The sequence below is a fragment of the Entelurus aequoreus genome, linkage group LG28, assembly GCF_033978785.1.
Source record: "Entelurus aequoreus isolate RoL-2023_Sb linkage group LG28, RoL_Eaeq_v1.1, whole genome shotgun sequence".
NCBI classification, from domain to species: domain Eukaryota; kingdom Metazoa; phylum Chordata; class Actinopteri; order Syngnathiformes; family Syngnathidae; genus Entelurus; species Entelurus aequoreus.
The window spans coordinates 31,485,933-31,512,011 of NC_084758.1; the positions used below are offsets into that span (position 1 = coordinate 31,485,933).

The 26,079-nt window shown below is 39.9% G+C and overlaps 1 protein-coding gene across 1 annotated transcript in view; it reads right to left on the reverse strand.

Moving 5' to 3' along the window:
* Positions 1 to 26,079, reverse strand: part of si:dkey-237h12.3 (teneurin-3) — a 581,230-nt gene that overhangs the window by 232,336 nt on the left and 322,815 nt on the right. Inside the window, 1 exon segment of the mRNA XM_062039678.1 lies at positions 11,120 to 11,245. Within this exon segment, the coding sequence (XP_061895662.1) occupies positions 11,120 to 11,245 (126 nt within the window).

Below are 26,079 nucleotides of genomic sequence, written 5' to 3' on the forward strand. Positions count from 1 at the left end.
GTAAATTTTTGGGGTCCCACTTTTTGAAAACAAATGATAAATGTATACATTATCCTGTTATATCTCACAATCTATATTGTGTTTTGGATAAAGGTTATCCTAAATGTTACTTAATTAATTTAAAAAAATAATACAAAACAAAACAAATGTTTATGCATATGTAAATGTATTCAGTTATAAACATTCATTCACTTTCTTCTTTCCTTCATGAATCTAAACTTTACCGCTGCTGGTAGTTTTTTCTATATTTGTATTGTAATATTTTCAAAATGTGTTTGTTGTATTTTAGGCCAAAGTAAGACAAAGAAAACAATCTGAAAGTTTCTTTATTTTTTTTTGTTTTAATGCCATGATTTTAATAGTCCGGCCCGCGTGTGCACACATTTCCCTCCACGCGGGCCCCTGAGCTAAAATGGGTGTGACACCCCTGCAGTAGAGGGTCTAGTGATGAAAGCGAAGCATGGGCACATTATTAGGACACAAGGAGTGATACTGCATCCCTTGCTGCATCAGGCCAATAAAGAAAAAGCCAGTGACTGATACCACTGCTGTGTCCTTTGAGAGTCTGGGGCAGATTTAGGATTGAAGAAGGTCAAGGAACTGACAAGTGATAGATTGTTTACAACTTTTTTTGAAATGATACGGCATTTACACATTACTTGTGCTCCTCTGGCTACGCTGATCCCTCCTCCGATGTCTTTTTTATCTTGTGAAGTTTGTTAAGAAGCTGAGTTCTGATGCATGCCGGAACAGACCTCTGCAAATTTTGCGTTTAAATCTGGCCCGCCAGACATTCCCAAATACTTTTTTTAGATGTTTAAGATGGAAAGTGTAGCTGCCATTATGATGTGCAGTGATGTTTTCAAATGACCTTAAAGGCCTACTGAAAGCCACTACTACCTACCACGCAGTCTGATAGTTTATATATCAATGATGAAATCTTAACATTGCAACACATGCCAATACGGCCGGGTTAACTTATAAAGTGACATTTAAAATTTCCCGGGAAATATCCGGCTGAAACGTCGCGGTATGATGACGTATGCGCGTGACGAAGTCAGTTTAACGGAAGTTATGGTACCCCGTAGAATCCTATACAAAAAGCTCTGTTTTCATTTCATAATTCCACAGTATTCTGGACATCTTTTGCAATTTGTTTAATGAACAATGAAGGCTGCAAAGAAGACAGTTGTAGGTGGGATCGGTGTATTAGCAGCGGACTACAGCAACACAACCAGGAGGACTTTGTTGGAGAGCAGACGCGCTAGCCGCCGACCTCACCTTGACTTCCTACGTCTCCGGGCCGCCAAACGCATCGGGTGAAGTCCTTCGTCCTTCCGCCGATCGCTGGAACGCAGGTGAGCACGGGTGTTGATGAGCAGATGAGGGCTGGCTGGCGTAGGTGGAGAGCTAATGTTTTTAGCATAGCTCTGTGCGTCCCGGTTGCTAAGTTGCTAAGTTAGCTTCAATGGCGTCGTTAGCACAGCATTGTTAACCTTCGCCAGCCTGGAAAGCATTAACCGTGTATTTACATGTCCACGGTTTAATAGTATTGTTGATTTTCTATCTATCCTTCCAGTCAGGGGTTTATTTTTTTTGTTTCTATATGCAGTTAAAGCACGATGCTATCACGTTAGCTCGTAGCTAAAGTTTTTCGCCGATGTATTGTCGTGGAGATAAAAGGCACCGAATGTCCATTTCGCGTTCTCGACTCTCATTTTCAAGAGGATATAGTATCCCAGGTGGTTTAAAATACAAATCCGTGATCCACAATAGAAAAAGAAGAAAGTGTGGAATCCAATGAGTCAGCTTGTACCTAAGTTACGGTCAGAGCGAAAAAAAATATGTATTTCACTGCATTCTAGTCCGTCACTCTAACGTTCCTCGTCCACGAATCTTTCATCCTCGCTCAAATTAATGGGGAAATCGTCCCAATCGCTCTAGCTGCGTTGAAAACAATAGGAAAATATGAGGGAGTGAACAACTGACAACGTCACGCTACTTCCGGTAGGGGCAAGTTTTTTTTTTATCAGAGACCAAAAGTTGCGAACTTTATCGACGTTGTTCTATACTAAATCCTTTCAGCAAAAATATGGCAATATCGCGAAATGATCAAGTATGACACATAGAATGGATCTGCTATCCCCGTTTAAATAAAAAAAATTCATTTCAGTAGGCCTTTAAGTCTTCAACTATACAAAGTATTTCAATGGTTGGAATCTGCACTTTTGCATGATATACTAGTTACTATGGTAATCTAATAAGTTACTATGGTCATCTAATTAGTTACTATAGTCATCTAATTAGTTACTATGGTAATCTAAGTCACAGCCTGAAATGTGGGTGTCAGGGACAGACGCGGAAGGAGATTTTTACAACAAAGTTCTAAAGCTTAGTGATATATCACATATATCAGATTGTAGGTGGGGGTTTTTTTTTACCCTTCGTGTTCATATTTCGCTGTGTTTGTTGCATTGTTGTTGTGTTTCGCTTGATTGTAAAATATGTGGATGGAGAGGGGGGTGACAATAGTGTATGTTGTCAATAGTCAGTGTTTTATCCATCATAGTTAATATTGTAAATGCCACATTCTTTATTTTCATGTACATTCTGGGTGTCTAATTCAGTAAAACAAATTAAAATTCCATTCCGTTTTTTAAGGCGGTCTGTCATAACGTTTTTTAGCATTTGATCAGACATTGTTGTGAGGTTTTGTATTAGTATTCCTAAAATAGGACCCAAGTGCACATACTGTACAGCAGATTTTCACAGCTTACATATATACTGTATATGTGTGTGTGTGTGTGTGTGTGTGTGTGTGTGTGTGTGTGTGTGTGTGTGTGTGTGTGTGTGTGTGTGTGTTCTTGTATTTCTACCCTTCTTGAGACATCTACAAGGAGAAGTACTTCCCATATGAGGACCGGTGAACAAATTAGGACCGAAATCATGGTCCCAATACGGAAAACCATTGTATCTAATAGAGAATGTCTCATTTGCACCCCTGGTGGTGAAATCTGTCAAAATGAGGGTGGTCCCATAAAGGAGGGATTTTTCAAATTGACAGTGTGTCGCTTTTAAAAGTGCTCCCCCTCTGGTCAACATATGAAATAACAAGTGTGTGTAAAAATTTGAAGTGCTCCTTCTCTGGTCAACATATGTAATAACAAGTGTGTGTAAGAAATTGAAATGTGCCCCATTTGGCCAAAATAGAAAAAAATAAATAATAAAAAAAAATAAAAATGTGACGACTTATTTCTTATGAAATTGGGAACCATTTCTCTTATTATTTCTGTTTCTGTTTTTGTAATATTACAATATTTTCTTGTAAAATTATTACTTTTTAATGCAAAATTTTGACATTTGACTTTTATCACCATATTGCCAATTTTTTTGGTTGTTCTTGTAAAAAAGTGATTTTTTTTTTAGTAAAATTATGACTTTTGTCATCATTTTGCCAAGTAGAATTTGGATTATTATTATAATATTGCCAAGACTTTAAAGTGTTCTTATACAATTGTGACTTTTGTCGAGTAAAATGACGACTCTTTTCATAAAATTGCCAAAATTCTAAGCTTTTCTTGTAAAATTGCGACTGTTCTTGAGTTAAATTCCAACTTTTATCATAATATTGCACAAATGTTCCGGGGGTTTTTTTGTAAAATTTTGATTTGCGTTGAGTAAAATTACAACTTTTATTATAATACTGCCAAAATTCTTCTTGTGAAATTGTGACCTTTTTCTTGTAAAATTCCAACTCATTTTTCACAACAAGCTTTTTTATATTTGCATAGTATGTATATATTATTAATGTTGTAAATACACATCTTAATATATATAGAAAGGGTGGTCCTAAAGAGGGAGGCATTTTTCAGAGGTCTCAAGAAGGTAACAATACAAGAATGTGTGTGTGTGTGTGTGTGTGTGTGTGTGTGTGTGTGTGTGTGTGTGTGTGTGTGTGCGTGTGTGTGCGTGTGTGTGTGTGTGTGTGTGTGTGTGTGTGTGTGTGTGTGTGTGTGTGTGTGTGTCTGTGTGTGTGTGCGTATATACATACTGTATATATATATATATATACCCTATACATAAACATACATATGTTTATACATATGTATGTATGTATGTATGTGTGGGAAAAAATCACAAGACTATTTCATCTCTACAGGCCTGTTTCATGAGGGGTTTCCTCAATCCTCAGGAGATTTTAATGGAAGCATTCACATACCATGGTTTATATATATATATATATATATATATATATATATATATATATATATATATATATATATATATATATATATATATATATATATGTGAATGCATTCACATACCATGGTTTATATATATATATATATATATATATATATATATATATATATATATATATATATATATATATATATATATATATATATATATATATATATATGTGAATGCTTCCATTAAAATCTCCTGAGGATTGAGGAAACCCCTCATGAAACAGGCCTGTAGAGATGAAATAGTCTTGTGATTTTTTCCCACACATACATATTACGCTCTACCACGGTATCGAGCACTATTTTTTGGATAATCTAATTAGGACATATGTATGTATGTATGTATGTATATATATATATATATATATATATATATATATATATATATATATATATATATATATATATATATATATATATATATATATATATATATATATATATATATATATATATATATATATACAGTATGTATACATGGATAGATGGATATAACAGCCCCCAGACACATTTTTTTCTCTAAATTTGGGCCCCCAAGTCAAAATAATTGCCCAGGCCTGAACTAGAAGATCCATTCGGTGCGGCTTCAAAGTCGTACTAAAACATTTTGACATATTTTTGAGTGCCATGTTTAATGTCCTTTAGTCTCAATGGAACATTTAAAGTTTTGGTGTGGTTTACTGCCGTCATATTGCAGTCTACACGTATCTCTTATGCGTGACCGCCATCTACTCATCACACTTGTCATTACACCATGTACCAAATAAAATAGCTTCGAGGTCGGTAAGCACAACCAGAATTATGCCGTTCATTAGGCGCACCGTCGATTTTTGAGAAAAATGAAAGGATTTTAAGTGCGCCTTATAGTCCGGAAAATACGGTAGTTGCATTGTTGGTGAGGCCCTTGAGTGTCTCGGAAGGTGCCTATAAATAAAACATGCGGTGGCCTATTAGTATGCACGCCTGCCATGTCGAGCGCAGGGACGTCAATGTCATAAATGTCATCTTTGATTGTCTCCCTTTTGTCAGTCAATACCACATTCTTGCCGTCAGGTGTGATGCCAAACGTGATTAATGACACGTGTACAGTCATACATTTCTTTATTGAGCTGTGAGGATGACACACGGAGTGCACACACACACACACACACACACTAAGTGAACACACAAGCGCTAAATAATTGCCTTTTTTTTTTTTAAAAGGATTTTTTTCTGCATTGCGTCTTCTCCCGCAAATGGAATCTGTCAGACGCACTGAGCGCTACCTCGGCCGAGCGCTAACGTCAAATCAAAATCATTTTTACTCGCCTTTAAAGCGTTTTTGTTCCAGTGCGGGCGGCGGTAGATGGCTGGTGTTAAGGCTGATTCACTGCTGTAATAGAGTGCGACTTGGAGCGCCGTCGTTAGGAGGGAGAAAAAAGAAGAAAAAAAAGAGATTCCGAGTCACACCCGTCAAAAGCTGCAAGGAATGTCGGCTTGGCGACGAGCTTTGACGTCTCGTTAGCGTTTAACTTGTCTGACCGATGACGCGCGACGTTTCGGTGTGTATGGACACGCCGTGTGTGTGTGTGTGTGTTTGCATGCGATGGCGCTGTCGCTTTTACTGCAGTCAAGCAGAGCCGAGCGTAACCTCCAGGGAGAAAAACGGCCGCCTATTGATTGCCTTTAAAGAGTCCACACGCTATATTCATTAACAGTGCTTATGAGGATTTAAGCACGGCCCAGGTTAAACAATCCCGCATTAGTCCCACGCGTTGTTTGCACATTGCCGCATTGTGCTGGCGCCTTCCTTCGGAGGCGTTTGGGGTCCAAGGTCGAGCCCAGCTGCACCGCCCGCCTACTTGCTGGAGAATATAGAATGTGAACAGATTATCATCAAAATAGCATCCGTAAGTGTGAGAAGAAATAAATGTCTTGTTGGAAGCGAGTTCTTTGCACGAACACACATGGCGTTAAAGGGCGAGTTTAGAATATTCAGAATTGGAGTGCCCAAAGTATTTGGCCGCCCATTCAAATGATCAGAATCAGGTGTCCACTGGACTATATATATATATATATATATATATATATATATATATATATATATATATATATATATATATATATATATATATATATATATATATATATATATATATATATATATATATATACACTACCGTTCAAAAGTTTGGGGTCACCCAAACAATTTTGTGGAATAGCCTTCATTTCTAAAAACAAGAATAGACTGTCGAGTTTCAGATGAAAGTTCTCTTTTTCTGGCCATTTTGAGCGTTTAATTGACCCCACAAATGTGATGCTCCAGAAACTCAATATGCTCAAAGGAAGGTCAGTTTTGTAGCTTCTGTAACGAGCTAAAGTGTTTTCAGATGTGTGAACATGATTGCACAAGGGTTTTCTAATCATCAATTAGCCTTCTGAGCCAATGAACAAACACATTGTACCATTAGAACACTGGAGTGATAGTTGCTGGAAATGGGCCTCTATACACCTATGTAGATATTGCACCAAAAAGCAGACATTTGCAGCTAGAATAGTCATTTACCACATTAGCAATGCATAGAGTGTATTTCTTTAAAGTTAAGACTAGTTTAAAGTTATCTTCATTGAAAAGTACAGTGCTTTTCCTTCAAAAATAAGGACATTTCAATGCGACCCCAAACTTTTGAACGGTAGTGTATATATATATATATATATATATATATATATATATATATATATATATATATACCGTAATTTCCGGACTATAAGCCGCTACTTTTTCCCCTCGTTCTGGTCCCTGCGGCTTATACAAGGGTGCGGCTTATTTACGGCCTGTTCTTCTCCGACACCGACGAAGAGGATTTGGGTGGTTTTAGTACGCAGGAGGAAGACGATGACACAATGATTAAAGACTGACTTTTCATATACCGGTAGGCTGGTTATTTTGATAACGTACAGGCGAGCACTTTGTATTACTTTGCACCGTTGTATTATTTGTACTCTGCACGAATGCTGTTCGCCATGTCAAAGATGTGAAAGTTTGATTGAATGATTGAAAGATTTATTGTTGCAGGTTCGTTTCCCGCCTCTTACCATGCCGTTGTGTCCTTGGGCAGGACACTTCACCCTTGCCCCCGGTGCCGCTCACACCGGTGAATGAATGCTGAATGAATGATAGGTGGTGGTCGGAGGGGCCGTATGCGCAAATTGGCAGCCACGCTTCCGTCAGTCTACCCCAGGGCAGCTGTGGCTACGAAAGTAGCTTACCACCACCAGGTGTGAATAAATGATGGGTTTTTAACATGTAAAGTGACTTTGGGTACTTAGAAAAGCGCTATATAAATCCCAGGTATTATTATTATTATTATTATTATTATTATTATTGTTAATAAATGGGACGCTTTGCGTTCCCAAACAGTCATCTCTGTCCCGACAATCCCCTCCGTGGTAGCAGGAACCCCTATGTACTACGCTAATTACACATCAAAACCCTGCGGCTTATAGTTGGGTGCGGCTTATATATGGAGCAATCTGTATTTTCACCTAAATTTAGCTGGTGCGGCTTATAGTCCGGAAATTATGGTATGTATATATATATATATATATATATATATATATATATATATATATATATATATATATATATATATATATATGTATATATATATATATAGAGACTGTTTCTACAAACATTTGTGAAAGAATGGGCCGCTCTCAGTGATTTCCAGCGTGAAACTGTCATAGGATGCCACCTGTGCAACAAATCCAGTCGTGAAGTTTCCTCGCTCTTAAATATTCCAAAGTCAACTGTCGGCTTTATTATAGGAAAATGGAAGTGATTGGGAACAACAGCAACTCAGCCACCAAGTGGTAGTCCATGTAAACTGACAGCGCATAGTGCAAAGAGGTCACCGACTTTCTGCACAGTCAGTTGCTACAGAGCTCCAAACTTCATGTGACCTTATAAGTAGCCCACGTACAGTACGCAGAGAGCTTCATGGAATGGGTTTCCATGGCCGAGCAGCTGTATCTAAGCCGCACACCACCAATTCCAATGCAAAGTGTGGGATGCAGTGGTGTAAAGCACGTCGCCACTGGACTCTAGAGCAGTGGAGACGCCTTTTCTGGAGTGATGAATCACACTTTTCTATCTGCCAATCTGATGGACCAGTCTGGGTTTGGAGGTTGCCAGGAGAACGCTACATTTCGGACTGCATTGTGCCGAGTGTGAGAGTCCAGTCCATAATGGATCTAACATAATAGTATGAGAGTCCAGTCCATAGTGGATCTAACATAATAGTGTGAGAGTCCAGTCCATAGTTGATCTCACATAATACTGTGAGAGTCCAGTCAATAGTGCATGTAACATAATAGTGTGAGAGTCCAGTCCATAGTGGATCTAACATAATAGTGTGAGAGTCTAGTCCATAGTGGATCTCACATAATACTGTGAGAGTCCAGTCCATAGTCCATCTAACATAATAGTGGGAGAGTCCAGTCCATAGTGGATCTAACATAATAGTGTGAGAGTCCAGTCCATAGTGGATCTAACATAATATTGTGAGAGTCCAGTCCATAGTGGTTTTAACATAATAGTGTGAGAGTCCAGTCCATAGTGGATCTAACATAATAGTGTGAGAGTCTAGTCCATAGTGGATCTCACATAATACTGTGAGAGTCCAGTCCATAGTCCATCTAACATAATAGTGTGAGAGTCCAGTCCATAGTGGATCTAACATAATATTGTGAGAGTCCAGTCCATAGTGGTTTTAACATAATATTGTGAGAGTCCAGTCCATAGTGGATCTAACATAATAGTGTGAGAGTCCAGTCCATAGTGGTTTTAACATAATAGTGTGAGAGTCCAGTCCATAGTGGTTTTAACATAATAGTGTGAGAGTCCAGTCCATAGTGGATCTAACATAATATTCTGAGAGTCCAGTCCATAGTGGATCTAACATAATATTCTGAGAGTCCAGTCCATAGTGGATCTAACATAATAGTGTGAGAGTCTAGTCCATAGTGGATCTCACATAATACTGTGAGAGTCCAGTCCATAGTCCATCTAACATAATAGTGGGAGAGTCCAGTCCATAGTGGATCTAACATAATAGTGTGAGAGTCCAGTCCATAGTGGATCTAACATAATATTGTGAGAGTCCAGTCCATAGTGGTTTTAACATAATAGTGTGAGAGTCCAGTCCATAGTGGATCTAACATAATAGTGTGAGAGTCTAGTCCATAGTGGATCTCACATAATACTGTGAGAGTCCAGTCCATAGTCCATCTAACATAATAGTGTGAGAGTCCAGTCCATAGTGGATCTAACATAATAGTGTGAGAGTCCAGTCCATAGTGGTTTTAACATAATATTGTGAGAGTCCAGTCCATAGTGGATCTAACATAATAGTGTGAGAGTCCAGTCCATAGTGGTTTTAACATAATAGTGTGAGAGTCCAGTCCATAGTGGTTTTAACATAATAGTGTGAGAGTCCAGTCCATAGTGGATCTAACATAATATTCTGAGAGTCCAGTCCATAGTGGATCTAACATAATATTCTGAGAGTCCAGTCCATAGTGGATCTAACATAATAGTGTGAGAGTCTAGTCCATAGTGGATCTCACATAATACTGTGAGAGTCCAGTCCATAGTCCATCTAACATAATAGTGGGAGAGTCCAGTCCATAGTGGATCTAACATAATAGTGTGAGAGTCCAGTCCATAGTGGATCTAACATAATATTGTGAGAGTCCAGTCCATAGTGGATCTAACATAATAGTGTGAGAGTCTAGTCCATAGTGGATCTCACATAATACTGTGAGAGTCCAGTCCATAGTCCATCTAACATAATCGTGTGAGAGTCCAGTCCATAGTGGATCTAACATAATATTGTGAGAGTCCAGTCCATAGTGGTTTTAACATAATATTGTGAGAGTCCAGTCCATAGTGGATCTAACATAATAGTGTGAGAGTCCAGTCCATAGTGGTTTTAACATAATAGTGTGAGAGTCCAGTCCATAGTGGTTTTAACATAATAGTGTGAGAGTCCAGTCCATAGTGGATCTAACATAATAGTGTGAGAGTCCAGTCCATAGTGGTTTTAACATAATAGTGTGAGAGTCCAGTCCATAGTGGATCTAACATAATATTCTGAGAGTCCAGTCCACAATATACTTTGAACATAAGTTCCAAACATAAGTTGAACATAAGTTCCAAACCAAATTCCGTTTTCCCTGGAAATTCAAACTCTTCGACATTCAAACCATTCCAACATTCAAACTATTCTCACATTCATGCTACATTCTGTCCGCATTTCAGTTCAACTTCAGCATCGGAGCATTCACACGCAATTCCTTCAGGAATTGCCTCTTCTAGTTAAATAATATTAATTATCTCCACACAATAAAAATGTAAAACAAAAAAACTCCATGTCGGTTTACCAATGCAGGACTCAAATACCCATGTATTGTCCTGGCTGCTCAGTACAATGTGGCTAAGTCAGTGATAACAATAAAATAACAATAGGGATTCTTAGACTTAATGTGAATATCACAAATGACTTGTTGGGTTTAGAACTCGCATGGCAGTTAATGACGCAATCATTCTCAGCAGACTCGTGTGCACATTATGACCTTTATATAAAAAAAAAATTAAAAATGGAATTACATTTTAAATTGGGCCACATAGTAAAAGTTCACCTGATGTAGGAATGTAATGAGAAATTAATTATTAACATCATTTAAAGCAAAAAAGACATATTACCATTGCAAGCGAGCATTATGATTATGATAATTCACTTGAAAAGATAAACGCGGAAAGACGGATGAAGTAAAAAAAAGAAAAAAAAAAAGGTGTCAAACATAAATTAAGACTGAAATTATCTCACCGTCGGCAGCCAGCACCGTGACGGCGCTCGACTGCGTGGGACCTGCCTTCCGAACTCCTCCGTTTTCAAACGTTGGCTGGTTGTCCAACTCCTGCAGCTGCCAGTTGAGGCCGAAAAGGTGCATGGCTGTGAAATACACAGAGAGGCGTGTGGGAGTGTGGCAGCAGATAAACAAATATGCACGGAAAAAGACAAATAAGCCACCTGTGGGAGAGCAGGGTGGATGCACAACTCTTTGAAATCCAATAAATTATTTCACAAATGTGTGTGTGCCTGTGTGTGTGTGTGTGTGTTCTGAGGCCGCCGTGCACAGCGTGGATAGTACCCGTTTCAGTCAAGGCGTGCAGGAACCCTGTTGCTTTAGCACGTTTCCTCACCGAGCCGAGTTCAATAACGTGACGGCGTCTGCACATTAACAGCCCGTTGCTGGGGCCGTAATCACAGCGACGGTTTTACCCAGCTCCAGAGGCATTGGGGAGGGCAGGTTTGGAACAGGGGTGTCAAACGTACAGTATGGGGACCCGATCAGGCTCGCCAACAGGTCTTATCTGGTTTGCGTGACACACTATATTGCCAAAAGTATTTGGCCACCCATCCAAATGATGAGAATCAGGTGACCTAATCACTTGGCCCGGCCACAGGTGTATAAAGTAAAGCACTTAGGCATGGAGTACAAACATTTGTGAAAGAATGGGCCGCTCTCAGTCATTTCCAGCATGGAACTGTCATAGGATGCCACCTGTGCAACAAATCCAGTCGTGAAATTTCCTCGCTCCTAAATTTTTGAAAGCCAACTTTATTATAAGATAAGTGAAGAGTTTGGGAACAACAGCAACTCAGCCACCAAGTGGTAGGCCACGTAAACTGACAGAGAGGGGTGAAGCGCATAGTGCAAAGACTTTCTGCACAGTCAGTTGCTACAGAGCTCCAAACTTCATGTGATCTTCCAATTAGCCCACGTACAGTACGCAGAGAGCTTCACTGAATGGGTTTCCATGGCCGGGCAGCTGCATCTAAGCCATACATCACCAAGTCCAATGTAAAGCTTGGGATGCAGTGATGTAAAGCACGTCACCACTGGACTCTAGAGCAGTGGAGACGCCTTCTCTGGAGTGATGAATCACGCTTTTCCATCTGGCAATCTGATGGACCAGTCTGGGTTTGGAGGTGTCCAGGAGAATGCTGCATTTCAGACTGCATTGTGAAATTTGGTGCAGGAGACATTATGGTGTGGGGTTGTTGTTCAGGAGTTGGGCTTGGCCCCTTAGTTCCAGTGAAAGGAACTTTGAATGCTCCAGGATACCAAAACATTTTGGACAATTCCATGCTCCCAACCTTGTGGGTACAGTTTGGAGCGGGCCCCTTCCTCCTCCAACATGACTGTGCACCAGTGCACAAAGCAAGGTCCATAAAGACATGGATGACAGAGTCTAGTGTGGATTAACTTGACTGGCCTGCGCAGAGTCCTGACCTGAACCCGATAGAACACCTTTGGGCTTGGCCCCTTAGTTCCAGTGAAAGGAACTTTGAATGTTCCAGGATACCAAAACATTTTGGACAATTCCATGGGATGGCACTTCAAGTTCATATGTGAGTAAAGGCAGGTGGCCAAATACTTTTGGCAATATAGTGTACGTTCGCTAAGTGTAAAAATGAGCTGACATTTTGGAATGAACGCTGGTCTAAATGTGTCTGATGGATGTTGCAATCGCAATTATTTGTGTTCTTCTGCCGCAAGAGGGCGGAGCCACATGCCACGTTAAGATGCTACAGATTTGCTGCCATCTTGGGGACAATGTGAGAATCAAATCAATGACCTTTGAATGCCCTTTGAAGAAACAACACAGCATTTACTTGTATGCCACAATCCAAACAACCTTTCCTAGTCATGGTGCAAAAAAAACAATTTAAAATGCAACTGACATAAAGGTCAACACATGGTCACACATAAAGCTCACTGAACTTTCTGGATATTATGAATATCGTCCAAACACCATAAAAAAAATTCAAAATTACACCTATTTGTATCCAAAGAGTGCATGATGGGAACTATGTAAAACTCTCTCCACACTTATTCATGTTTGGCACATATTAAGAAGGTCATCACAGAAGTAAACAAGGTTAAGAGTCAAACTTTCACATACCTGTAATATCCAATTATATTTCTTATATACCCATTATCTTAGTATAATATATATATATATATATATATACACATGTATTTATATATATATGTATATATATACATATATATATATATATATATGTGTATATATATATATATATATATATATATATATATATATATATATATATATATACACACATGTATTTATATACTTACATATATATGTATATATATATGTATACATACATATATATATGTATATATATATATATATATATATATATATATACATATACACACGCATGTATTTATATATATACATATATATATATATATATATATATATATATATATATATATATATATATATATATATATATATATATATATATATATATACATATATATATATATATATATATATATATATATATATATATATATATATATATATATATACACACACATGTATTTATATATATTTATATGTATATATATATATATATATATATATATATATATATATATATATATATATATATATATATATATATATATATATATATATATACATATATATATATATATATATATATATATATATATATATATATATATATATATATATATATATATATATAATTTTCATGACTATTTACATTGTAGATTGGCACTGAAGGCATCAAAAGTATGAATGAACACACGTGGAGTTATGTACTTAACTGAAAACATGTTTTATATTCTAGTTCCTTCAAAATAGCCACCCTTTGCTCTGATTACTTTTTCGCACACTCTTGGCATTCTCTCGGTGAGCTTCAAGCACACCTGTGAAGTGAAAACCATTACAGGTAACTACCTCCTGAAGAGTAAAAAAACAACAACAAAAAACATTCTTTTTCACATTTTCAAAATGCGCTTGGTCTATTTTTAAACAAAGAAAAACAATCTGAAGTTGTCTTTGTTCTTAAGTTATCATGCCATGATGTTACCAGTTGGGAATGGGTTTTTCTCCATGAAATGAGTTTGACACCAATGGTTTACAATCAAAATATTGTTGCCATTCGATAACACAGGAATGACATAGAACGCAACTTTTGGAGGTTCCGATGGACAGCATGGTGGAGATCAGAGGCTACCACTGCCGCCTCACAACAAGAAGGAGCTGAGTTCGATTCCGCTCGGCGACGCCTGCGTACGCTTGGTACCAGTTTGTTTTCTCCCAGTCCAACGTTGAATTCCAGCCAATTCCCTCATCAATAGCAATAGGGCACACTCATGATTTCACTCAACAGGCCAGCAACAGTGCAAAGATATTATCCATTTAAAAAGTAATTTTTCAACTTCAAGAACAGTGCTGGCGATCTGGGAGATTGCCTACGCTTTTAGTTCAGGAGTCAGCACGCTCGCCTCTCACACCGATCTGTGATTGACAGCCATGAACAGCAATTATTGCATCCCGCCGTCAAAATGTGATTGGATGGAGGGGGCCCCTGGGGTTCTTTTATAAAGCTTGCATACGCACAAAACAGGGCCGAATAGTTGCGTACTTTGAAAGTAATTAACTGATTATTGGAATGAATGGAAGGTAATGAGGACTCTGGCTGGTTTTAATAAGTGCTAGCAATCACTTCAGGGTGTGGGGGTCAGCCCAGCAATCATTCCTTCAGATGAGTGCAGGATAAATAACAAAAGTCTAGATTTGTAGTTTGAACTTTGCCTATTGCAGGGAACAAACGATACAAATAGTCAGTCATTGCAACAATATCAGTAAAAGTGACTGCAGTGCAATAAAAATAGAGGAAACCACTAATTACTTAGGTGAAAACCACAAATTACTGAGCTAAATACGCACGTACATAAAAAGCAGATAAATTCAACAAGTAATGAATGAATAGGACTGTAATTAAATTAATTGCGAGGGAATTCAGTTAGAAAAGGTGGCTGGCAGACATTATTTTAATGTAACAAACAAGCCTAGAATCTATTATCTCCATTGCACAGGCGATTTGTGACCAACTAAGATTTGCTTCATTATTTTCTGTGTGTATTTATTTATTTTTTTTAATATCCCAGAAGTACCTCGACTTCCCAATGTCGGATTTCTGATTTCCAGCAATGCAAAAAAATCAACACGGACAATTTGACATCTCAAGGTCAAACACAATTTTAATATCTTTACATTTATTTTGATTTGTTTGTATTAGTGTTGTCCCGATACCGATACCAAAATGTATTTCGATACTTTTCTAAATAAAGGGGACCACAAAAATGGCATTATTGGCTTTACTTTAACAAAAAATCTTAGGGTACATTAAACATATGTTTATTATTGCAAGTTTGTCCTTAAATAAAATAGTAAACATACAAGACAACTTGTCTTTTAGTAGTAAGTAAACAAACAATGGCTCCTAATTTTTAGTCTGCTGACATATGCAGTAACATATTGTGTCATTTTTATTCTATTATTTTGTCAACATTATTAAGGACAAGTGGTAGAAAATGAATTATTAATCTACTTGTTCATTTACTGTTAATATCTGCTTACTTTCTCGTTTAACATGTTCTATCTACACTTCTGTTAAAATGTAATAATCACTTATTACATTTTAACCGCTTCATCCCGTGTGGTATGACGGACAACAGAGCAGCACCCTTTCGGTTTGGATGCCTACCCCCTCACATTCTGTTGCAAGTCTTGTGGTTTCTGTGTCAACAAGTGTACATGTGCTTACTTTCTCATTTTAACATGTTCTATCTACACCTCTGTTAACATGTAATAATCACTTATTACATTTTAACCGCTTCACCCCGCGTGGTATGACGGACAACAGAGAAGCACTCTTTCGGGTTGGATGCCTATGCCCTTACATCCTGTTGCAAGTCTTGTGGTTTCTGTGTCAATAAGTGTATATGTGCTGATCGGTTGTCAATTTTTTTTCCGGCCCCATTCTGTGCCTCCACCCCTCTAAGGAGACCAGTCTGAGATCGCAAGTAGTGACCCATCACCGTTCCTGTTCTGTTCCTGTACAATGTTTGTCTAATCTTGAACAGGTTTGTGGTGGAAATAATTGTGCAATGTAAAGAGCACACCACAAAGAGCATATCCAAACTTTCAGATAAAAATAACTATGTCAAGCTTTGAGTGCTCTCATCCCGACGTAAGCACAGGACACTCCCAGATGACAAGATCACACTCTCCTTGTCGCAGCTTTTAAAAATAATTTTGTGGAAAAAATATTTTTACATGCCTTCACTAAAATCCATCCATCCATTTTTGTACCGTGTGTCCCCTCTTAGCCAAAAGTCCGTCAGCTAAACGTTGTCTATAAAAACATGTAGCTTTCTAAACACATCGTTATGATATTTCCTTTTTGAGGAAGCTCGATAGCATTGGTGTTGTTCTATTGTTGTTTTCTATTGTTGCAAAATTATTTTGACTGTCCTTTGTTTACATCAAAATGCTTCTATACAAATACCTTAGTTTGTCAGCACTTTGCCATTCCTTGTTTTTAAATTACATTTTTAATTTTTAATTTTTTCTGTAGCAGCCTAACGAGCAGCAGATTACAGTATAAATTAGGGTTGTACGGTATACTGGTAATGGTATAGTATCGCGGTACTAATGAATCAAAAAACGATACTATACTCTGTTTGAAAAGTACGGTGCGTCGTCACGTCGTGACATTGCTGTTTTTACGAGCAGAGGAGCATGTTTGGCAGCGCACACACACAGAGTACTTACAAGCAGACAGAAAATGGAGAATGGGCGCATTTTGGCCTAAAAAGTAAAGATAAAGGTGAAGTTATAACACTGAAACACCCTCAGAAAGAGGTGTTTTAAGACATGGCTAGCTAGCTAGCGGCTAAAGTCCATTCGTAGTCAGCAGTGTTTTAGCTACTTCCAAATCACTAATCCTCGCCTCCATGGCGACAAATAAAGTACGTTTATTACACGTATCATTATCACTGGAGGACAAGAAATAGCTAAACATGCTTCACTACTCACCGTTGGAGGATACGAAAGCTAACTGCTAACAGCAAACTAGCACCCTGAATGTAAACAGATGCCATTGGTGGATCTACACCTGACATCCACTGTAATGATATCAAGTACAATAGAGTATCTAGTCGATAATACTATGCATAAAAAAATCCAAAATGTTTTGTTCATCTTTAAAGGACAAAATACATCAATTTGTCGGTATTTCAGATGACAGTGAAGAACGCTTAAAAAACAGACGACTTTGACCACAAAGGACATTTAACTATTCAGTCTGGGCACGTGCGGTTACGTCACGGTCAAAACAGCAATGTCGGACAAAGTTTTTGACGCATTACTCACAGTAGATCCGTCAAACTTTTTAAACTGGACAAAAAAAAATGTGGATTTACAAGGTGACACCGCCCTCTACTGGCCATGCATGTATGTTACAACAATGTCAGTTATGTTTGGAAACCGTTTTGCCAACCCAAAACAAGGTCTATCAGTGGGTTACACTAGTTCACCACTGCATAACAAAATACCAACCTGTCCAAAAACTGTGCATGCTCAGCCCCCTTCTACACTAAGGTTATCCAGGGTAAATCCCACCTAACCTTGTCCTTGTCCACACACACACAATGGTCATTTAAGACCCCCTACCCCCTTCCGTCAGCCGGCACAACGTGACTTAGTACGCATGCGTGGAAAATGTGCACGTCATAGTCACCTCCAGTGTTGCTTTGTGTGCAAGTTCTTAAATGTAACTTATCTGAACAATATCCAGTGTTGTGGTATTTCAATGAACTGGAATCCAGTGTGCTGTGGGGCCCTATTGTAGTGAATCACACCTGAGACATCATAACTTAATCACATCTTTAATGGACTTGTGAAAGTAAACAATGTGATAAAGAACATTTTACATCAATCAAACTAAGGATCTAGATATCTGGTCCTCACTCTTTTGCCTTCACCTTCATTGTCCATTCCTTTTTGGTGACTTTATTTACTCTGGACCTAGACGTTGAGTCCGCGACATGCATGGCGGACAATAACTGATACAGTCCGCTTTGCCAGTCCAAAAGCATTCGGCGTTTTTTGTAGTCTTCCCTCGACGGCCAGGTAATACAAAGCACACGCTACCTTTTTTAGCACATCCAGGGGAGCCCGCATTCTTGTTGTCTGTCCTTCGGCAAATGTACAAAGTTTTTCGGCAAGTAGAATCACACCTGACCTGGACATTGGAAAGTTCCCTTGCCGTCTGAGAAGTGTTGTATCCCAAATAGCTGCAATCGCTTTCCCCTAAGGTATTCATGTGTGATTTCCACAAGCGTCTGTACATGTAGAAGAAGGAGAAACACGGGCATGTCTGGATGACTCGCCTCCATATTTCAAGTGGTTAGCTCCGAGTTACGAAACCGCTTTATTATGAAGCTGGCTGTGGCGCGTTCTTTCTGACCTCACTTCCTGTGTGGGGCGCGGTCTTTCTGGCGTAATTTCCTCTCCGAACTCAGTTTGTAAACGATCGATGAGCCCATACAAAGCCGAGAGCCGGAGATTCAAGAAGTACACGGCGCACTTACCCATGTAAAAAATTGTCAGAGGAGGGAGACCTTTAACGATAGTTTAATGTGGCCGAAACGGGGCTTAGGCTAAATAATTATTCGTTTAAGGGGTTATCCGGTCGGCTTAGTGTAGACATAGCCTCAGAAAAGTAGTGTCAGATTTACCGCCCGTCCGAGCACCTACTGGCAGAAATGTAGATCGGCGCCTATGAACCTGTCTACGTTACCGTATTCCTGAGAACCCTTTTAGTAAATGCAAATAAACAACAAAGATGCTAAAGTAACTAAGGCTATGTCCTGTCCTACTAAAAATGTTAGGAAACCACTCATCAAAGAGGGAACACATGCCTTCCCAAAGACACTGCTCGCCGATGCAGGGCGAGCTTTTAAAGCAAGTGTGAGGTAGATCAGTGAAAGTGTCACAGCAGTGGCAGGGTGGGGGATGGCGAGGGAGTCTGGCGGGGAAGAAAGGGGCGAGTCGTGTTACATAACAAATCAGTTTCTGGCTTTTATGTAGCACTCTTCTTGTCCCTGCAAAATCGAAAAGTGTGTTCTTGTTATTTGGGGGGGACGTGGAGGGAAGGACCAATGTTCTCCTTCAAAGGCAGCCGACAGACCGGGGATGCTGAGGAAGCATTTTGATTGAGCAGGAAAACTTGTTTGGTTTTTTTTCCCCTTCGCCGGCTCGGAAGATAGAGATCGACTGCAGCAAGAGGATATCAAATGTAGGGCACATCAGACAAGTGAATGGAAACTTCTATGGACAGTGTATCAATCACTACTTTGTTAAGAAACGGGATGCCTGAATACACACTTTCTTTGGCTGATCAAACACACTGGCTCACATTTACAAAACATTGTAATCAAACAAGGAATGGTTAGTTACAACCACAATTAATGGTGTGCCGATACAACTTTGTTCACTTCCAATACAATACCGATTTTGCTGCATTGAGTATTAGTTGATACCAATACGATATCAGCAGTCATCTGTAACCTGCGTGGTTCAGTCCGTGATTTTCTGTTCTTCCCGGGACTTGAACCTGGGTCGCCGGCATTATCTGCCAAGCTAAAAGCACTGGTCTTGAGGTTGTCAGGGAGTGAGGTCACTAACGTACACATGGCTCAGCCACTCTGACTGTCTCCGTTTCACTTACCCCCCTGAACCTCAATCTCATCCGGGTGTACATAGTGAAACCCATTATTTACATCTTTAAGCAACATTAAAACCAGTGTGGGTGGCACTGGGAGCAGCTGGCTACTGAGCTAAAAGCCCGAGGTATCAATCCGATTGAAAGCACTTCTCTTGAGGTTGTTAGGAAGTGAGGTTTACCAACGCGCACATGGCCTCGGTTACACATCACATATTCTGCGCTGGTATGACTTGTATGTACAATAAACTCTTATTCTACTGTTGTTTCACTGCATTAAATTAAAGCTAGTTTGATGGTTAGCATGACTTCTTGTCTCGTGCTGTTTCTAGCTTAGATGCTTAGCGTTTCCTCGTCCTGTGAGAATAGTTGATATAGATGCACTTTATTTGCCACCATTCAAGCAAGAATTAAGAACTAATAGGACAGGCTTTGCACCGTGACATTATTTAGCCGCAATAGCTAGGCAAGGCAGATATTGTGATCACATGAAATATGCATACTGGATCCAGGAATTGCTGATAAAAGTCCTGGAGTCAGGAATGGACTGCCCAAGATTTTATTTGCAGTACGATATAATCCGATAATTTATTTTTTGCTGATATATGCATATCAGGTCAGGACACCCCGAATCACAATGCATCCCACTGGACTGCTTAAGGCACCCCCACACATTCCAAAACACAAAAGGAATTAGCTCATCAACTTTTTGAAAAGTGACGTCCCAAAGTACTCAAAGTGAAGATAGTGCAATGCTCTATTGACAATAACTGAAACTGACCATAATAGAAAAGTATTTGTGGTGAATACTAGTATTAATGCTTTAGTTTCATTTCAAACAAGCTTAACAAAGTTACACTGAAGTACATGACATGTTTGCACAACTCAACATGTCCAAAATGAGGTGAGACGAAGCAGAGGTTTTTTACATGACGTAAAAACGCAACGAGACAAACATTGCACATTAAGGATTGGCTGTACTCAGCCGGCAGTCCCTCGCTGTCACAATCCATCACGGCTACCTGCGGAACGAAGCAAATGAACACTGACTGAACCGTTAATGTTTTTGACAAGCTTCATTTTTCGAAAAGATCACCAGGGATCTCTGCTGTTGCTGCTTGTGTCATGGATGTATCATCAGAAGGAGAATCATGTGTCAACGTATCCGTCTAGATTCTCAGTCGTTCAATCCACCGGCGCTGACCTGATGACATTCTTCTTCTTCATCTGGGCCATTGGTAGTGTAGTGGTTAACATAGCTGCTGTCTTTAGCTGCTGTGAAACTGAGTCCCACTCAACCCCCAGTGATTGATTGGCAACCAGTCTATGGTGTATTCTGCCCAATCCTTGAGCCCTTAACTCTGGGGCGCTATCCTGACAAGCTGTAGATCAGTCTGCTCCATCTGTCCCGGTTATGTGGCAGGGCCTGGGTCTCCACAAAAATGTTTCTGTCCATTCCTGCAACCCATCTGTCAATCTTTTAATTTCCAAAGTTCCTTGAACAATTGTCCTTGCAAGACCACAACATCTTATCATAAGATTGCATCATCGTTGTTTCCTTTGCTTAAAAGCCTTGAGGGGTCAATGTGATCTCAGATTGCGTTGCAGACTTGCTCATTAGTGATGTGGTCCAAATGAGATACACACTGATATATGGTGTGTACCGGAATAGATTCCAATTCCTGCCCTGACCATGAACGTAAGAATAGGCGAACGATAACATTCTACTGTTCCCAAATTCCAATGAAGGCGGCACTTTGAAGGGGCTTCCTAGTTCTGCTCTATAGACACAATTAAGGTCTGAAAAGAACCCCCTGTCGGGTCCTGACATTATGACACTAGCATCTAAACAAGGATTCTCCAAGAAGCCATTCAAGTAAACACATCATCCAAATATGTTCTTCTTTAGAACCGGCCAGAACAATATTTCCATGTAAACACAACCAATATTTGTTACACTATCAGAACCCCTTTAGGCACTTTTCCTCCACCTGGGCCCGACTGACCACTTAGCTCATCAACAAATGCCTTTGAGGTGAATATCCTCTCATTTCCATAAATTATTCTTGCAACCTTGGACGGAGTGATGAATATTTATGGGCCACTGCGAAAATCTCTTTTCCCGGGCTAGGGAGGCCACTAAAACTGACCTTTTATCCGTTATGTTAAAGCGTGCCCGCGGAACACCTTCACCAACCATAAATTGGGGAAAGGTTGAATTTGTACATTCATTACATGTTAGTTTAGGCTCAGGGGGACGGAAAACTCTCAGGTCCGGACTCAAAAGCTCACCTTCACATAAGATTTTGTTGCTGGTGTTAACGAGATAAAAAAAAATAGCTGCTTCAGAGCGTTTTCTTTGTAGAATACAGCAGCTGGGCAACCAAGAGGAGAAGAAAGTGTGAATAGACTAATTAAATATTCAGATGTCACGGTTCCACAGGCTGCCATCGCCAAGATAATTGGTCATGATACCAGAATGAAGGATGTGGCCCATCTGGACTCGGCCTGAGCCAACAGAGCCCGGACTCATCCTCTCAATTATGGACATTATGATTGTTTTATCCTGGAGACTGATCAGCTTCATAGTGAATTCCGAGAGGAACTCAGACTGATCAGCTAAGCTTCATAGTGAATTCCGAGAGGAACTCAGACTGATCAGCTAAGCTTCATAGTGAATTCCGAGAGGAACTCAGACTGATCAGCTAAGCTTCATAGTGAATTCCGAGAGGAACTCCTCCAAGCCTGGTCACGTGACACACTAATCACAAGACAGACGAATCGATCTGTTCCATAGAGAGAAACCTTGTTCCAGGGTTTTTACGATTTACTATATAACAATACACATGTCTTCAGCTAGGTGACATGTAGGTGCTGGTGCCAGCAACTCAGAATGGTTTGTACGGATAAGGTAAGTGTTTAAATATTATTGGGGGGAGGGGGTTGACAAAAAAAGAATTGAGAAACACTGATCTGAGGCCATTTTTATTTATGTTCACTCTCTTAGCACTGGTCCTGTGAAAGTTGGACCCGCTCCTGATTGGCACGGCTGAATCATCCCAAAAATCAACTGAAATATTTCCAGACAGGCCAATTAGTGCCAGGTGTGAAAAATGCCGACTCAGCAGTTCTACCTTGTCTGAGTAACAAATATGTAATTCATCCAGGCTGCCATCTGGACCCTCTGTTGGCAATGCAGACAAAGTAAATGCATTGTTTTGACACTTTCTAATTTTAGCCAGAGTTGGCAGGTGAATGGCGAGTGATTGAAGGACACATAGAATGATGGTGGACCGCCTGTGTTTAACAGACAACATGCAAAACCCACCCTGTTAGGTTTAAAGGGTATAGCATGAAAATATGGTGTAAGGCCCAAATGACTTCAACAAGAAGAGGAAGGCCACAAAGTAAACAACAATGGAGGACATCTTTTTTCTTGTTTTTGGTTTTGCTTTCTTCCAGGAAGTGATCAACCAGTTACTACACTTCCATGTACTAAATTAGCATGACTTCTCAAATAGTTCGTTTTTTTACATCCATCCATCCATTTTCTTCCGCTTATCCGAGGTCGGGTCGCAGGGGCAGCAGCCTAAGCAGAGAAACCCAGAATTCACTCTCCCTAGCCACTTGGTCCAGCTCCTCCCTGGGGAGACATAGTCTTCTCAACGTGTCCTGGGTCTTCCCCGTGGCCTCCTACCAGTCGGATGTGCCCTAAACCACCCCCCAGGTAGGCGTTTGGGTGGCATCCTAACCAGATGCCCGAACCATGTCATCTGGCTCCTCTCGATGTGGAGGAGAAGCGGCTTTACTCTGAGCTCCTCCGGGATGACAGAGCTTCTCACCCTATCTCTAAGAGAGAGCCCCGCCACCCGGCGGAGGAAACTAATTTCGTCCGCTTGTACCTGTGATCTAGTCCTTTCGGTTATAACCCAAAGCTCATGACCACAGGTGAGGATGGGAACATAGATCAACCGGTAAATTGAGAGCTTTGCCTTCCGGCTCAGCTCCTTCTTCACCACAATGGACCGATACAGCGTCCGCATTACTGAAGACGCTGCACCGATTCGCCTGTCGATCTCACGATCCACTCTTCCCTCACTCGTGAACAAGACTCCGAGGTACTGGAACTCCTCCACATGGGGCAGGGTCTCCTCCCCAACTCGGAAATGGCACTCCACCCTTTCCCGGGCGAGAACCATGGACTTGGACTTGGAGGTGCTGATTCTAATCCCAGTCGCTTCACACTCGGCTGCGAACCGATCCAGTGAAAGCTGAAGATCCTGGCCAGATGAAGCCATCAGGACCACAACATCTGCAAAAAGCAGAGACCTAATCCTGCAGCCACCAAACCGGATCCCCTCAACGCCCTGACTGCGTCTAGAAACTCAGTCCATAAAAGTTATGACATTTTTTTACACAATATGTAATATATGTGATGTATCATATTGTAACTGTATGCTTGTTCTAAATAAACTTCAACAAAACCGACATGTGAAGCCCCAGTGTCCATGAACTCTTTAATGCGACTATTGGTCATACGCCTCTCGTACACTGGGGGCGCTTGTTTTCCTTTAGCGCGGATAGATCAATGTATTGCCTTTACGGTTGACCTATGACGTCACACCATTTTTGCACCCCCTCACAAATCACTCCTAAATGATTGCAGACATTGACAAGTCAACAGCCTAGTTGTTGTTGTTGTACCTGATGTTGAATAGCAGACAGCATCAACAATTGATCCTGTATTGAACATGACCCTACTACCAAGAAAGTCATCTTGGAGTTGTTGGATGCAGGTCCGAAGCAAAAGGCGTGGGAGTGAGTTGTTTAGAAGGAATTTTCAGACAGAGAATGGAAACAAACCTTTCAAATGTCTCGAAGTTCATTCAATAAGCTCTGTGGATTGATGGAAGGAGTTTTAAGTCCGGAGGAAAAGACTGTTCAGTTTGGTTGCAATGGCTGTGTACACGCTTGCCAGTTGTGCGGAATACAGAGTTATTGTTAATCAGTTTGGAGTGTACAAATGCAGAGTGAAGAGGTTTGTGTACGTTTTATTCTTTGCCTTGTAATATACCTGCTTCATTCCCTTCCATCTCACTCATATTTGTCCTAAAGTCCGAATTAAGCCGGCATTCTTCATTTCTTTAGCTGCCTTCTGAAATACATTTTGATTTATTCCTTCTCCCCTCGATACACTTCAAAATGTTCCGTTCTTTTAATTTGTAAAGCAAATAGTCTCCTCTTAATTCCAGTTTTGACTAAATGGCATCTGCTTCCTGGTTATATCCCGCGCGTTGAAACTGGTGCATGCACAATACGTAGGGTCCCTTAGGGCAGCACACGCCTACTCCAGAGATTTAGTTTTCAATCGCATAATCCAGGTGTGTTAATCCAATTTTTCAAAAACCAAACACGATCTGATTAAGGTGTTTTCATGGGTTGTAGAATGCTTATTTTGAGCTGAGCTATTTGAGAAATCAGACTTCTTTAGTGGATGAAAACATAGTCAGTGACCAATCTGTTTACCAATCAACACAGTAAACTGTACCCAACTCCACCATTTAGTTTGCCTCAGGGATGGGTACCGAATCCAGCGCTTCTACTACTTTGGCAGTGACCACATTTCGCCTATGCCACCGGTAACTGATTCACGTAAAATCCAACGGTGCCAGTTATGGTACCTGTGGATGCGTGACATTCATGCCCAGCAACGGCGATAGATAGATACTTTATTCATCTACATCAGTCAAACTACCTAAAAGTAATGTTGCAATTTTTAATGCCAACAAAATAGTTCGTAAAGTAAGGCTCTACTTTTCCAAAAATGCATTAGCTCGATGCTAATATACATTTGATATACTGTTGACATGCTACTGTTAGCATTAGCAATTTCACATGGCCATTTTAACACCCACCAAATTTGTTAATGAAAACTACCACTGAGATGCACGGTACAATCAGACACCCGGAGCGTATTGAGTACATTTTTTACAGTATTAACTAGTATTAACTACCGCGATACTAATGAATCATATTCGGTACTATACTGCCTCTGAAAAGTACTGGACTGTAACTACTTGGTATCGGATTAATCCCCAAATTTGTGGTAACATCCAAAACTAATGTAAAGTATCAAA